This window comes from Hyaena hyaena, unplaced genomic scaffold (assembly GCF_003009895.1).
Source record: "Hyaena hyaena isolate Hyena2069 unplaced genomic scaffold, ASM300989v1 scaffold_15, whole genome shotgun sequence".
Taxonomy (NCBI): domain Eukaryota; kingdom Metazoa; phylum Chordata; class Mammalia; order Carnivora; family Hyaenidae; genus Hyaena; species Hyaena hyaena.
Genome location: NW_024080647.1, coordinates 5,627,350 through 5,642,068, shown reverse-complemented (window position 1 = coordinate 5,642,068; position 14,719 = coordinate 5,627,350). Strand labels below are relative to the sequence as shown.

Genomic DNA, 14,719 nt, shown 5'->3' with positions numbered 1-14,719 from the left:
GAGGTTCGAGCCCCATGTTAGGCTCCATGCTGACGGCGCATTGCTTGCTTGAGATTCTCTCTCCTCTCTCTCTGCCCCTCGCTTGCACTCTCTCAAAATAAACTTCTAAAAAATTAAAAAAAATATATAGCTTGTCTCATCGTGCCAAAAAATGTGAAGAAACCTTTGCCCCTGTATCCCCATACATGGTGCTTCAGCAGTGTCCCTCTTTCTTGGCTCCTTCATTCAGAAGGGATGCTTCATGATCTTTGGGGCTTTTTATGTTTGCATTGTGCTCTCCAATGATTATTTCTCACCACATCTTTATGACACAGATTTTCTATAAGCACTAAGGATGGTAATCTTTATCTAAGGTTACAAACAAGTGGAGATCAGGAACAGTATTAAAATTGGAGCCACTGTTTTTTCCCTCGGGCTTTTCTCTTTTAATTCTGGTCTGTCATAGAGATACCATTTGGTTTTGGTTTTGTTTTTAATGTTTGTTTACTTTAGAGAGCGTGCGCACGTACGTACACACACACACACACACACACACACACGCTGGTGGGGGAGGGGCAGAGAGAGACGAAGACACAGAATCTGAAGCAGGCTCCAGGCTCTGAGCTGTCAGCACAGAGCCCGACGCAGGGCTCAAACTCAAAAACTGTGAGATCATGACCTGAGCCACCCAGGCAGCCCATCCATTTCCTCACTAATTCATAAGCACTTGTTGGGTGACATCACTCAAATAATTTCTATACAAAACAAACATTGCACCCAACATGATTACCAACCAGGAGAGACCTAAGTTGACTACAAAGGAAATTTTGAAGCTTCACATTGTATAATTGGGAAATTATTGAAAAGCTAACTGAAGTTTATTGGTTTTAACTTACCAAACAGTATTTTTTAAGACTTTCAGATAAGTCAATGAAGCTATTACCTAAGTGTTTAAAAATGGAGTTGTAAATGTATGTTTAGTCAGAATCAAAAAAATGCCCTAGTCCTAGAAGTAGCAGAACCTGTTTTTTTGGTAAAGATCACAAATTGAAAGAGAAATATAACATAACCTTTATAAAACAGCTGAGTGTTTCATGATCACAAGTAGGTTAAAAAATGTTTCTAATGGTAAAGGACATGTTAGAAAATAATGTGCTTTGATATAAGAAGAGAATCAACAGAGTCATGATTTGTTTGGACGCTTTCAAGAATGTACAGTGGGCAGATTGTTTTTTAAAAAAGAATGAATATGTGTTTGATGAAAGTGCAAATCAACATAACTACAAAGTACTGGTATTCATGATCCATTTGAGAAAAATTATGAGATATTAGTTTATTTTGGCGAGAGAATAAAACTATTTTTAATATGTGGTAGAATTTCAAATATGATCTAAGATACTAATCTTCCCTTTGAGTCATAAAAAAAATGGATGTCGTGATGAAAAAGTTTAAAGCACCTCCATAAATATGTAAAGGAACTACCAACTTGGAATACTTTTGACTGAATTTTAATATTTTTATTTATAGAAGTCTTAGGAGAAATACTTGAACATATATTAATATTTCGTTGCTAAAGAGTTCAGAAAAAGTTATAGTGAAGTGGTCGCGTGACTTCTGACTTAAGCTGCATTGGTTGGGTAGATGGTTTTCAGAATTTATGATTCCCAGGAGAAATTTTAGGGAAAGGGGGAAAATATATATTGAGGGAAACTCTGGTTGAAAGAAATTTCTTTGTGGAACCATTGCCTGAAAGAGTGGTGGAAGTTTTAACTCAAGACCAAGCCAGAAAAACTTGTGATCTAAAAGGTAAAAAGAAGCTCCATGCTGGCAAAATGTAGTCAGAAATCTTTTCTACCCATAGTGTTAAAAAGTACTTTATATGTGTATCATTGCTTGATTTATTTTATATACATAAACCTCTATAATCTTCAATTGTACCAGCTTCATTTTCTGTCAGCCTTCATTACTGTGCACTTGCCATGGTCTGTATTAGTATAAGGATTCCATATAATTTCCTGTCTGAATACAGTACAAGAAGTAACTTAAGAATAAGTTGCTGCTTATATTCAAGTTTTAGGCTAGAGCATAATTGTATATGAGTCAGTGCACTTTTTAAAGTATTTATTTGAAAAATGTTTTTTAAGTCAGAGATTAGGAACCCAGTACAGACTCGATAGAAAGTTAAAAAATTAGTATCTTTCAGTCTAAAAAATTAGTTTTAAATTCCTCATCTCTTAAAATGGTGTTTAGACCAAGTTTTCTGGTGAGGGCAACAAGTGACATTTTATCACTTGAGCATCTTCTAGAGAGGCCATGTAGGATAGTGAGAAAGCTCGGAGCCCATCCAGGAGGCACGGGTTAGAGTTGGTCCCATCTCTTTAACTCTCTGGTTGTAGGACTTAGCCATGTCATACACCCCTTTTCTTGTCCCTCAGTTTTCATCTCTAAAGTGAGGTCAGTTGAGATCACTGCAAGTCCAGTTAGCTCTAATGTTCTGTGTTTTCACATTTGTTTTAGGAGAATTTTTCCTTGTAGAGAAATTTTAGAATTCTCTTTGAAGAGAAATAAAACCTGGCGCAAGTGGGGACTGTGCTCTGAGGCGGGGCTGCAGCCCTTCACAACACTTTGCCTTCCTGAATGTTTGGCTGGGCAGGTGGAACCTCCCAGTGACGGTTGTTTCTTTTTGCTTTAAGGGGCTATCAGCAACAGGATGCCCATGAATTCATGCGCTACCTTTTGGACCACCTGCACCTGGAACTCCAGGGCGGTTTCAATGGTGTTTCCCGCTCAGCAATTCTGCAGGAGAATTCTACTCTATCTGCAAGTAACAAATGTTGCATGTAAGATGTAGTTTCCTTCTCTCTCTCTCTCTCGTTTTTTAGGAGGACCTTAGACATTTCTGTTGGTGTTATTATTTATTAGATTTGTAATGGGAGGTGGAGAGTTTTCCTGGACCTTTGCTGAAATTTTTGTGCACTTGAATTTAGTAACAACAGGTGGACGAGCACATGCCTTCTGCTTCCATACCAGAGGCATCCTGTGCTTGACTCTTGTGGTACCAATTGTTTTGGTATAGTTTATTTTAAAACATGAAAAGAACAGAAAGCACTTAAAAATTCCCTGCCAAACATACTGAATAATGTTTGGGAAACTTAATTTTCTATACTAAAATAATTATATTTATTCAGTAGAAACAAAGGCTAAAAATATTTTGAATATAAATTTTCCTAAAATATATCTGTTCTTGAATGAAATTGAGGCCTTTGTAAGTTCTCAGAATTTTTCTTGCCTCTCAATATGAATAAAACAAACCTTTTAGATTGTTTTCCCAGGTATTAATACCCCAAAATATACACGGAGATTGGAAAGTTTATTTTGCTTGAGGTCAGAATGATTTGCTGTTATTTCGGGCTGATTTTGTTTAAATGTAGTCTCCTTTTGTTCAAATTTTTTTTTAACTGACCTGTGTTAGAAAGGGATTTACAAGACAAATTTTTTGTATTGACCTGTGCAGGAAAGGGATTTACAAGACAAACTCCCTAGAGACAGAAGGAAAAGAGTAAGTAATATATGTCGGTCACTATAGTATTGCCTTGAAGTTCACAGATATGATTTAATGTTAAGTTAGGGTCCTTAAAAAGACAGCAGCCTCATAGCTAATCTGGCTGTATCAGAGAACGGCAACCATTTGAATTGCTGTACTTTTCAAAATGTTTGGCTCTCTAGCTATGATTCCAACTAGAATCCAGTACAGAAAGGGAGGGATCTGTGACCTGGTAGAACTGTTTTTGATGCTAGCACCAGGTTAACAATAGTATTAAGTGAAAAATTCTGCTTTGTATTTTAGGATGGTATTTCATATACTAAGAATATTGAACTGGGCCTCTATCAAGGATAGTCTGTGTGAAGTAAGAGGGCATATGTTATTATTTTATTTGATGCCCAGGGCATCCTCATGGAGTCACAATGTGTAACAGTCCTAGGATGATCTTCTAGTGACTAATGAGTTTTCAGTATTAGCCCATATCTTTTCATGGTATTTTAAAGAATAGTAAGTTCCATCAGTGAGTTAAGAACAGAAGAAAATTATCGTTCAGGATCTAAGGATCATATTTGCTAAAACTGCAAAAAAGGTCTCCTATGCAATATCTGTTTACTTGTGTAAACACAGCCAACCCTACTGAAGATGGAGATGGTAGAAATAAATGATAGATGTGGTCTTTTTAGTACATAGAAAATCATTAATGCTGATAGAAGGGACCCTAACAGTGTGCGCCTGTCTGAGTGACTAATATTTAAACACTCTTGGTGTAGTTAGAATAAATGGGAAAGCAGTTTTGAGATTATTTAAATCATTGTGTACCTAAACTTAATGCCATACACATCACAGTCAAGACTTGATTAGTAACCTTTTCTCAGAGAAAGAAATAAAGCAGTTTCCATTTTATTTAAGGTTTTCATTGTATGAGAACATCAGTATGAAAGGGTCATAGTCCCTTTATTTCAGTGGTTTTTTTGGTGTGTCCTGTGTTTATGGCATAGATATTAAACCTGAAACCTGAAATGGCTTTATGTCAGTTCCAATGTATCTTCCCTTTTTTAATTTACTAAATCTCTATATCTCATGAGCAACTTAAAAAAAAAAAAAAAAAAAAGATGAAGCTGCAGTGTATTTCTTTGCCAGTAAGGAACAGAAGCCATTTTATGGAAAAGGAAGCAAACTTTTAAAATAATATAATTGCTTGAGTAGATTTTGTCTGTCTCATTGTTGCAGTGGGTTTAATTTTGGAGCCAATCAGAAAGCCCGGTTAAGTGTTTTAGGATTATTGTTTGCAAGTGATAGAGAAACCACCTAAAACTGCTATTAGCAAAAAAGGAGCATCTATTGATTTAAGTAACTGAATATGTAAGTTCACAAAGGTTAATATATAAGTGTTTGCTCTAGGTACTATCAGTGATAGCAAACAGTTGAAACCACCTGAGAAACCATTAATATTATATTGGTCAAGTGAAGAAAAGGAACATAGTGGGGCTTCGGGTGGCTCAATTGGTTAAGCATCTGACTTCAGTTCAGGTCATAATCTCACGGTTGGTGAGTTCAAGTCCCACACCAGGCTCTGTGCTGACAGCTCAGAGCCTGGAGCCTGCTTCAGATTCTGTGTCTCCCTCTCTCTATGCCCCTCCCCTGCTTGCATTCTCTCTCTCTCAAAAATAAACAAACATTAAAAACATTAAAAAAAAAATAGAAAAGGAACATAGTGTTAAGAGCATCTACTTAAACCAGATCAGCTGTGTGACCCTGGGCCAAGTTGGATCTCAAATGGGATCTGAAATGGGAATAGTTGTATCTGTTTCAGAGTTGTTTTGCAGATGAATTGATTTAATAAATGGAAAGTACTTTGAATGTAGTTCAGCATAGATTAAGTGTTTTCTAAGTGTTTGCTAATCCTACTTTCATGGTGTACTTTGGTGGTGGTTCTTGTGTCCATTCTGTGTTTGTACTGTGGCATGCCATACTGCTGTCCCAAAGAGTGAGAGGTACATGTTCAAGGCCTATATTTCAAATAAGCAAGAAACATTAGCCTATATTATAAATAGTAGTCATAGTTATATTTCAATTTTATGTCACCAAATTATTTTTAAGTATCTGAAAAGAACCATGACCCAAGTCATACAGGGGGGGAGGGGGGGGGAGGAAGCAAAAGGCAGATATGAGCCTAATTATTATGCTAATAAAAAAGCCTTGAAGTAATTTGAGGGCTTTCTTTTTTGGTAAGCACTTGTCTGAAAGCACTGTACATGTAGATTCCATTTCATCTTCACACCAGCCGTCTGAGGTAGGGAGATGTTATTCCTGTGTGACATGTGATGTAACTGAAGCACAAAAAGTTAAGTACTTTAGGACAGTTGGTGGTGTTTTTTTAATCATTCTTAAAGTTGTATATTCTTGATCTCAACAAGGTAATTACTTACAGTATTACTTTAAGTGAGCTTTTTAAAAGACTTGTTGACAGTAACATCTAGCCTTCAACTGTGAAGTCACACCTCCATCAGTAATTAGTACGTATTAAATTTCTTCTTTTTCCTCAGTCTGACAGTTGACCATCTAAAAAATCTAAAACTATCCCTGAGTGAAGTTATTCAGAGTAATTGAGAGAGTTCCGTATGAGAGACCTTCCAAAAAGTTAAATATAAGGTGGTTTCCCTCTTTTCTGAGGGATATATGTATGGGGAAAAGGGTCCTCTTGCCCTGAGTATAGGCATATGCGTGATCTGTTAGTAATGGCAAATGTCCACTGTTAGTGGCTTTTGGAGAAACCAGTGGAATTGTAAGTGGTGCTGTGGTGGGGGTGGTGGGCAGTGGCTTAAACCTTTTATTTGGTAGACCTCTCTATAGCAGTAAAGTTTTTGTATTATTTCATAATTTGATTAAAATACTTAATGTTAAATAAATGACATACATATTTCCTCAAAGGAAGTTACCTATAGGAACTTTTATACATATTTATTTTTCACTGAGATATTTTCATGTGTGGTGATTTTCTTTAGAAATGGAGCATCTACAGTTGTCACGGCTATATTTGGAGGCATTCTCCAGAATGAGGTTAACTGCCTCATATGTGGGACAGAATCTAGAAAGTTTGATCCATTCCTAGGTAAGACATATTTGGCATGTGGCATTATAATAATTTATTAAACTGATGATAAAGAGATAAATGTACAAATCAGTTTTTGAAATTCTTTTCTGAATGTGGTATATGTCTTTAACAGCTGTTTTCCTGTTTCATTTTAAGACCTTTCATTAGATATTCCAAGTCAGTTCAGAAATAAGCGCTCTAAGAATCAAGAAAATGGACCAGTTTGTTCATTACGAGGTAAACCTACTTTAATGTTGTAGAATTATTTTTCCCCTGAAATAGCAGAGTAGACTCATAAACTCCATCTGCATGTGCTATGTTGTTAATTGCTTTAATCAATTTGTTTTATAACAAAAGTCAAACCTGTATGTCTTTTCCTATTGAACAAAAGAATGTGTGCCAGAGATACTAAATCAAGCCGAAGGGATTTCTCATCTTTTTCTTTAATACTGATTTAAAATTGAGAGTCTGTAACAGTTTCTGACCTAATGAAATAGAATTCATTTTGTGGATATACCACTAGTATCCCTAGGAGGAAAGAACATTCAGCTAAGTTTTAGATGTTATGGTGTTATTTTTTCGGTTCTGTGACTGAGTTTCAGAAGTCTGTTGATGGTATATCTGTTCGTTAAGCCTGAGGCCCAGGAACAGATTTGGAACAGATTTTTTCCTTGGTGAGTGTTAACCTCTTTAGTCAAGGCAAATGACTGATCTTTGGCCAGTCACTTAAGTGACTACTTGTTCTTGTTGATCATAAAAGGAAACTAAGGAGTTCTTTTATTGGTAACTCTACACTGAAGGCAAATAACATTGTTTCTACCCTGAATTGTCTGTTCACTAAAAGTAATTCTTTTTTCTTTAACTGTTCTAGGGAGCATTGTCATAAGAATTTTTATATATTTTATATATTAAACATATACACACATACACAGTCTTTTCCTACAAAAAATTCTAATTGGTTTAAAACTACGGTGTCAAGGTCACACCACATAGGTGGTTGGTAAAATGTAAATTAAAAAACTGTTGAGGGAAGGACAGGCTTCTCTGTGTCAGAGGTACACTGGGAAGCATCTGGTTTTGTTAAAAAAGGAGCCACAGAGGTGTGTAGCGCTGTCCCTCAGGCAGTCTGTTGAAATCTCTCAGCGGGTGGGGCAGGGCGAGAGACTGTCCAAGACACTGGACAGGAAAGGAACTCTGTGTATGAAAACCTTTCGTAGGTGCTTTCAGTTCCCCACCTTTGCAACAGTATTGATGGTCTCTTTTGATCACAAGTATAGAATATATTAAGCAAGTCCCATCTGCTCCTCTTCCCTCTACAAGAGGTGGTTACAGGATTTGAAAATATCATAGTATACTTGGTATCAGATATCATATTATTTTCTCTTTATATTGATGGCATGTGACCACAAGCTAACTTAATCATAAGATAAACATTTGATCATTTGGCAAGGAAAGCAGTGAGAAATTATCATCAAACTCTTATCTAAACTGGATATGGCTTTTTATAATTTTTTTCAATGAGAACAGTAATATTGACATTAGTTAAGAAAAACTCACAGGTGTTCTTCAGTATGTGAATATATATCTGGACAATATTTCCTAATGTTCAACAAAACCAGTAAGTCCAGACAATCTTGGAAAATCCAGAGACCCTGGTTTGTCCACGTTTCTTGCCTCCCTACTGTGCTGTGCGCCCCTATCCTGAATTAGTTATACACATGGTTATTCTAGTCCTTGTGGCATTTCACTTATTACCTATCCCAAAATGCTGCAATACTGAAAGACCTTTCTTGAGACTATCCAGGAGAAGAGAGAGTATGGACATAGCTAAAGTGGTTGATGGGTACTACAAACAGGTGGCAAATGGCATTTGCCTTGTTTCCCAAATCGTATTTTTCTTGGCGTAGACTCTATGAAATCTGATGTGATTGGGATTTAACTTCAGGGGAGGGGTTTAGGGTTTGGCTGGAAACAGGTTTCCTGTATTCTCAGCTGGTTTTCCTTTGAATTTTCAGACTTGATCTTTATTTTGTTAAAGAGATTACTGTTGGCTTAAAAAACTAGATGGTAGAGTTGGGTAACTTCTCATTCTTTGTTTATCACTATTATCAATTAAAGGTACTACTTCTCTTGTGACATCCAGAGTGTGATGAATTTTAGTCAATATGCATTTCTTTATTAAACAGAGATGGAGACATGATTACCTATTACATGCTTTTACCTGCTTTGTGCAAGGATTTCTTGTGTGTTTTTTGGATGGCAATTGATGAGCTTAGTTTTCATTTAAAAAGGAAAAATGATGGTGAGAAAAATCTCTGGAATTTGAAATTTAACTAAAAGCATGTGTATTATGAGAAGCTAAAATAACCCCACTTGTAAAGTCTGACAAAGAGCATCAAAAAGGAAAGATCTCATTATTATAGAGCAAAGAATCCTATATATAATAATAGCTAATAGTAGAATCTAATACTGTAGTTCAATAACATAAAAAGATCAAGTAGTATTTCTTCCAGCAGTATAGAACTGATACATTGGGGAGGAAGCATTTCTTCTGGCCTAAAAACCAAGCTGACAGGAGACAGATTAGCAGGAGAAAACCAAATTTCATTTCATATGTATGGGGAATGCACAAGGCCATGAAATTCTGAAGATCAGCAACATGAGGCTTCTCTGAGCTAAGGGGAAGAGTAGGAGTATCAGGAATACAAAAGGGAGAAAGACCATTAGCAGGAAGGTGAGAGGAAATGTTTGGAAAATAAAGGTGGTCCTGTTGTTACACAGGTAAATTTCTTCCTAAAGAGGAATCTCTTGTTAATGGTCTGTTCATGGTACAGGCTATCTTTTCCAATGTAAATTTAGGCAGTTGAGGGGAAGGTAAAGAACTTTTTCTGAATCTGCTGGGGTTTGTTTGCTTTAAACTTACAATAATGTTCATGCCAAAGTGGCCCATCTTGGGGGCAGCCTGCCCTGGGCCCCTGCAGCTTCCTCCTCTGAAACTTCTGGAAGTTTCACACATTAAAATTGAGCTGGTTGATTATTCTGTCTTGTTGAACCAGTCCTGGCCAATAGGTCAGGTCAGTTAAATTCATTTTGGGGGGCGTGATGCAGGTGTGTTCTTAAGTTAGGCCTACAGTTCAAGCAGTCAGGTATTCAATAAGAGGCATTGCTGTGGAAACTGATTAGATCAAAATTTAAGCTGGTTTCTAGGTTTTGAGTGTAGCCAGTTGAGAAGATTTCTAGATGTCAAGCTTGAAGGTTTTCAGTGCAGTGGCAGTCTGACAGATTTTCTCCCCTTTATAGTTGGAATGTCTCTGGTGATCTTTTTGAATGGCCCACAGAGCAAAAGGCATAAAGAGTGCCTGCATGTGTGCTGTTGTGTTGATTTCTCTGAACTTTACATAAATTTATTTGTATTTAATTTGGAGGGCTTCAGGGGAAAGGGCATTTTTCTCAGATGAATTCAATGTAGAAGGTTGGGAGAAAAATAAAAAATGTTATTTGGAGAATTATAGCCAGGCATTATAGGAAACTAGAAGAAAACAGGATCTAGTCTAGACTGTAATAAACAGTAATTAGAAGCTCATAGGTGTGTTATTGAAACCTATTTACTCTATAATCACTCTTCATAGATAGCCAAATTAATACTAATTTGTTTACAAAATAAGTCGTTTTAAAAAAACTTTGCCTGATCATTTATGTAAGTAGAGCAAGAATAGCAGTTGATCATGTAGACACTTTAAAACCTGCTTTGCCTGGAGCTTTTTCTAGATTGAAGTTTTAACAGCCTCTTGAGACCATACGCCCAACAAAACACCATCAGAACTTCTGCAACACCTATAGATTTGGGTGAATTCCTCTCTTCTCGAGTTCCTCAAATATCCTGAGGTTCCTGTACTTGCCAGGAAGTAACAGCATTTACTCACCTGGTAAGGCTGCTGGGAACTCTGTAAGCAAGGTACTAAATTGAGATCTCTGGGGGGCTGTATTGGCTTCCTAAACTCAACCTAGCTCCTTACAGCTGTCTGGTCATATTTGAATTTATGCATGTAGCTCTCAAATCTTGGTTATACAACTAGTGTTTCCAATTGTGTCCTGTGACCAGGAGAACAGATTTGAACTTGTGCAAATCAATATAAGAATACTTACTGAGAGTTTCTGAATTCTGGAGGGTTCAGGTAGGGAAAAAGATAAAATTTGTTTCAGTGGTAGTATTCTATCAAATTGCTCTAAGTCATTGAGCTTAAGAGAAAAAGGTTTTCTTTAAATTTAGAAAAACAGCATTTTAGAAAGTGAGCAATATTGTAAATAAAAAGTCATAAAATTTCAAATTATCCTAAAAAGTTCCTTCATTTCCATGTTACTAATTCTTATTTTGGTTGAATCCAGTTTTTCTATTCCTACCAGTTTCATAATCTTAGGCTTATCAGAAACCTGTATACTTAGAGTTCTTTATAGGAGTCTCAGTGAAGATAAGGCATATCTGCAATACCATCAGAGTAAAACAGTGACTGTATTAGAGTTCATTACAATGTTGAGAACAAGGAAATTTGGTTATTTATTTCTGTGACACACAACACATAATAACATACTAGGATATCAGATTTCGAGGGGTTTTATGTAAGTTTAGAAACTTATCTACATAAATATAATCTAAGAGGGTTTAATATTTGACAGTGTTTCCCACATAATTTAACATACCAGATAAACCTAATTAGTTTAATTTCTCACAAAAAGTTTGAAATATTCTAGGACTGCTCTGGAACACCTTAGACTGGGGTCAAAAGACTTGATATTAGGATTTGATTTTGGGAAGTATGAAAAAAAAAAACATTAAAAGTTTTGGATACCTGATTAAGAGGATCACAGATCATTATGAAACAAGAATTATTTAACCAAAGTGACAATAAGATATTTCAAAGGCAAATATAGAACCTTACATAGTTGTGAGCTAAATATAGCTTTTTTAATCTTAAGACTCAGTTTTCTTAAGTAATCAAAGACTTGCTTGATAAACAGGAAATGATCACAGAATCCTTGTTTTCTAGGCAGAAAACCTTGGCCTTTTAGCAAAGAGAAAAAAGTTTCAAATTTACAGTGTATTTTTGATACTAAAAGTTGTTTATCCTAATTCCTTTACAAAGCTTTCTAGTAGTCTTAATTACATTTATTAGAATTCTTAAGTCATAGAAACCTTAGTTTCTAGTGAAAACTAAGTGGTGAGCAATTGTGAAGTTATACAGTATTCTTTAGAATGGCAAATTTGTGAACACACTTCATAATTTCTAAAAACATAGTTTTTCAGTAAAACACAAACCAGGTTTACTAACAACCTTATGAACCTATGTTCAGTACTTAAGGTTTTATTATTTTAACTTCACCCATCATTTAACTTACTTTCAAGGATTTTAGAATTTCTTAACAATTCCCACAAAACTTCATGAAGCATTAGACAAAAATCAATCAGAATTCAAATTTTTTCCTGAAAAATTCGCAGAGATGAACTTATTTGACCTAGTAAACACAGGTAGAATGACCGTCTTACATTTAATGCTGATAATTCTCTAAAGACGTTTTTAATTAAACTAACAACTTTAAATTAGCTTTAATACTGAAGGATTTCCCAGATCATGAGAATTTGGAAAGCATTTGGGTTAGTTCTTATCTTTCTGAGTTTTGGAATTCCCAGTACTTACAAGTTCTTGGCTTCAAACCAACCAAAAAGAGCTCTTTCACAAATTAATTTTGGTGATAACATCTGGAGGTAGAGAAAAATATCTTACATTTGTAACATATATGCACATACACAGTCAAGAAACAAAATAATCTAGCTTTTATTTTTACTGATGTTTGTGGAGAGGACATTTAAGGCCCAAGTTCCAAATACCTCCCTTTATTTACAAACTTCTCTAAAGTTTGTATTTCAAAGAATGGCTTTTAGGTCTTAGAGAAGATAGGGACAGAAAACTTACATCAAAGAGAAAGAATCCCACATTTTGGAGAAAATGGAAATCTGGAGCATATCTGCCTATTACCAGAGGTGCTGGAATCTGGGTGCAAAACATTTTAGCAGTATGCATTTTAAAAAGGTCTTTTTCTTCAGTCTCAGGTGACTGTGGGCTGTATTTATATTTTAAAGACATGGTATTTATAATTGTAGGGGTGCCCGGGTGGTTGATTAAGCATCCACCTCTTGATTTTGGCTCAGGTCATGATAGAATAGTTCGTGAGATGGAGCCCCACATTGGGCTCTGTGCTGACAGTGAGGAGCCTCCTTGGGATTCTCTCTCGCCCTCCCCTACTCACACTCAAATAAATAAACATTAAAATTTTTTTTTTAGAGTTTCAGGGCAATTGCAGTTTAAAATGTATTTTTTTTAAAGTACAAGACAATTTTGTTCCAGTATGCTGATCTTTTATAATTAATAGCTACTAACATTTTGAGGGGAATAGGGGACATTTACGTATTGGTAAAGATAGCTGGGATTTGACTTATATCTAGAGATGCATTTCTAGTTTTGTAGAGGTTTGTAAGGCAACTGTTTGTTATTCCCAAAGAACTACCCCCCTTTTTTTTTAATATCAGGGAGATTTTTTAATTAAAATGGGAATTGAAAGATACCTATCTTTGTAAAGTTCGTTTAAAGCATTTTAACAAAAACTTTCTTGCAGCATACATAATTCAGTCTTGACTTCTATTAGCCCCTGAATGCTGGACTTTGCAGATCATTTGTGGGAGGGCATAGGAGAAAGTTTGGTCTTCTCTTCTTCTCTGAGAAGGGGGTCTAGGATACATCTGCAAAGTGTATTGCATAGGAATGTCCGAGGCTAGCAGAGCCTGCTTACAGAGCCCTGGAAGGTAGGAGCAAAGCAGGCCTTACTACCAGTCTCATGTGCTCTTGTCAATCTTATTACCTGGCTTTCAGCTTCTACTTGAGCAACCTGTATTCTTTGAACCTAGAGATTTGGCTCCTTGTAATTCTTGTAGGAAAAGGGAATTTCCAACAGGCAGATGAGGCCAGATTTTAAGGGAATTTTACACTGAATATGAACATTTATTTTTGTCAAGGGAGTCCCTAAGCCTCACTTTTAAAAGGGCATAGATGATCCAGCCCCCATGATCTAAAAGTCTGCTCCCAAAATTAAAGGAATTCATTGCACAGGCAGTAAGGATGGTAAAAACAGGTTCTCTGGTCTCCCAGGAAAACAAAAGATTCCTTCAGTCACAGCCTGCTCATCTGTAACACTGGGCAGGCAACCAGCATTAACAGGCAATGGTGATTGAGGTGGCAAATATATATATATATACACACACACACACACATATATATATATATATATTTTTTTTTTTTTTTTTTGAGAGAGAGAGAGAGAGAAGTGGGACTCATGCTCACCAGAAGCAGGCAGGAGCTTGCCTGAAGCATGACTCGAACTCATGAACTGTGAGATCATGACCTGAGCCAAAGTCAGATGCTTAACAACTAAGCCACCCAGGTGCCTGAGATGACAAAGATTCTAAAGGGGTGGGACCTCCCATGACAAACACCCTGAGAGATGGCATGGCCAGAGGGAGAGAGCTGGCACTGGCCATGAAGGTGCACCTAGGTAAACGCACCCTCTGGATGGTGAAAAACAAAGAGAATATTCTCACTGGTCATAAAGCTACACTTAAAGGATACAGAATAAATGAGAAAAAATACAGATGAAAGAAAAAATATCTCATATAGATGTTAACAGCTTTGGTTCCAAGAAACCCAAGGTTTAGCTACATTAATACCTAGAAGGGATATGCTGTAGGGTTGGGGACTGTGTGTTGTTTTGCAGTGTACCTTATTACAAGTAAGTTTGCTTGAGGTTAGTGGGTAACCTAATGCCAGTCTAACCTGTTCTGGGATCATCTTACCCTATCACAAGAGTCTTCTCGCGGTAGTGATAGTGAGTGCCCTAATGACTTTAGCTTCCAAGAGGTCCCTTAGCAACAGTCTTTATGTGCATATTCAAAGTTCATATGACAAATGACTTAAAACACAAACAGAAAAATCCCAAAACGTTTTTTGGGAGGAAATGAATCGGTAATCAAAAGAGTACTCTACCAAATTTAACCA

General features: G+C 36.3%; 1 protein-coding gene and 1 long non-coding RNA gene across 5 annotated transcripts in view; one reads left to right on the top strand and one right to left on the bottom strand.

The window, feature by feature from the left end:
• The window catches only part of LOC120221503, a 51,029-nt gene that overhangs the window by 7,435 nt on the left and 28,875 nt on the right, over nucleotides 1-14,719 (bottom strand). The window contains exon 5 of the long non-coding RNA XR_005525816.1: nucleotides 12,311-12,372. This is a non-coding gene — a long non-coding RNA (uncharacterized LOC120221503). The remainder of the gene's footprint in view (nucleotides 1-12,310; nucleotides 12,373-14,719) is intronic.
• USP3 (ubiquitin specific peptidase 3) overlaps nucleotides 1-14,719 on the top strand; it is a 102,075-nt gene that overhangs the window by 68,761 nt on the left and 18,595 nt on the right. For 3 of the 4 annotated variants that reach the window (XR_005525815.1, XM_039218885.1, XM_039218905.1), the window contains 4 exons: nucleotides 2,673-2,819; nucleotides 3,494-3,538; nucleotides 6,529-6,635; nucleotides 6,774-6,854. Coding sequence is in view for 3 of the 4 variants with exons in the window: in XM_039218885.1 (XP_039074816.1) it covers nucleotides 2,673-2,819; nucleotides 3,494-3,538; nucleotides 6,529-6,635; nucleotides 6,774-6,854 (380 nt within the window). In the remaining variant the exon portion in view is untranslated. The remainder of the gene's footprint in view (nucleotides 1-2,672; nucleotides 2,820-3,493; nucleotides 3,539-6,528; nucleotides 6,636-6,773; nucleotides 6,855-14,719) is intronic. The other variant, XM_039218895.1, reaches the window with a different exon arrangement.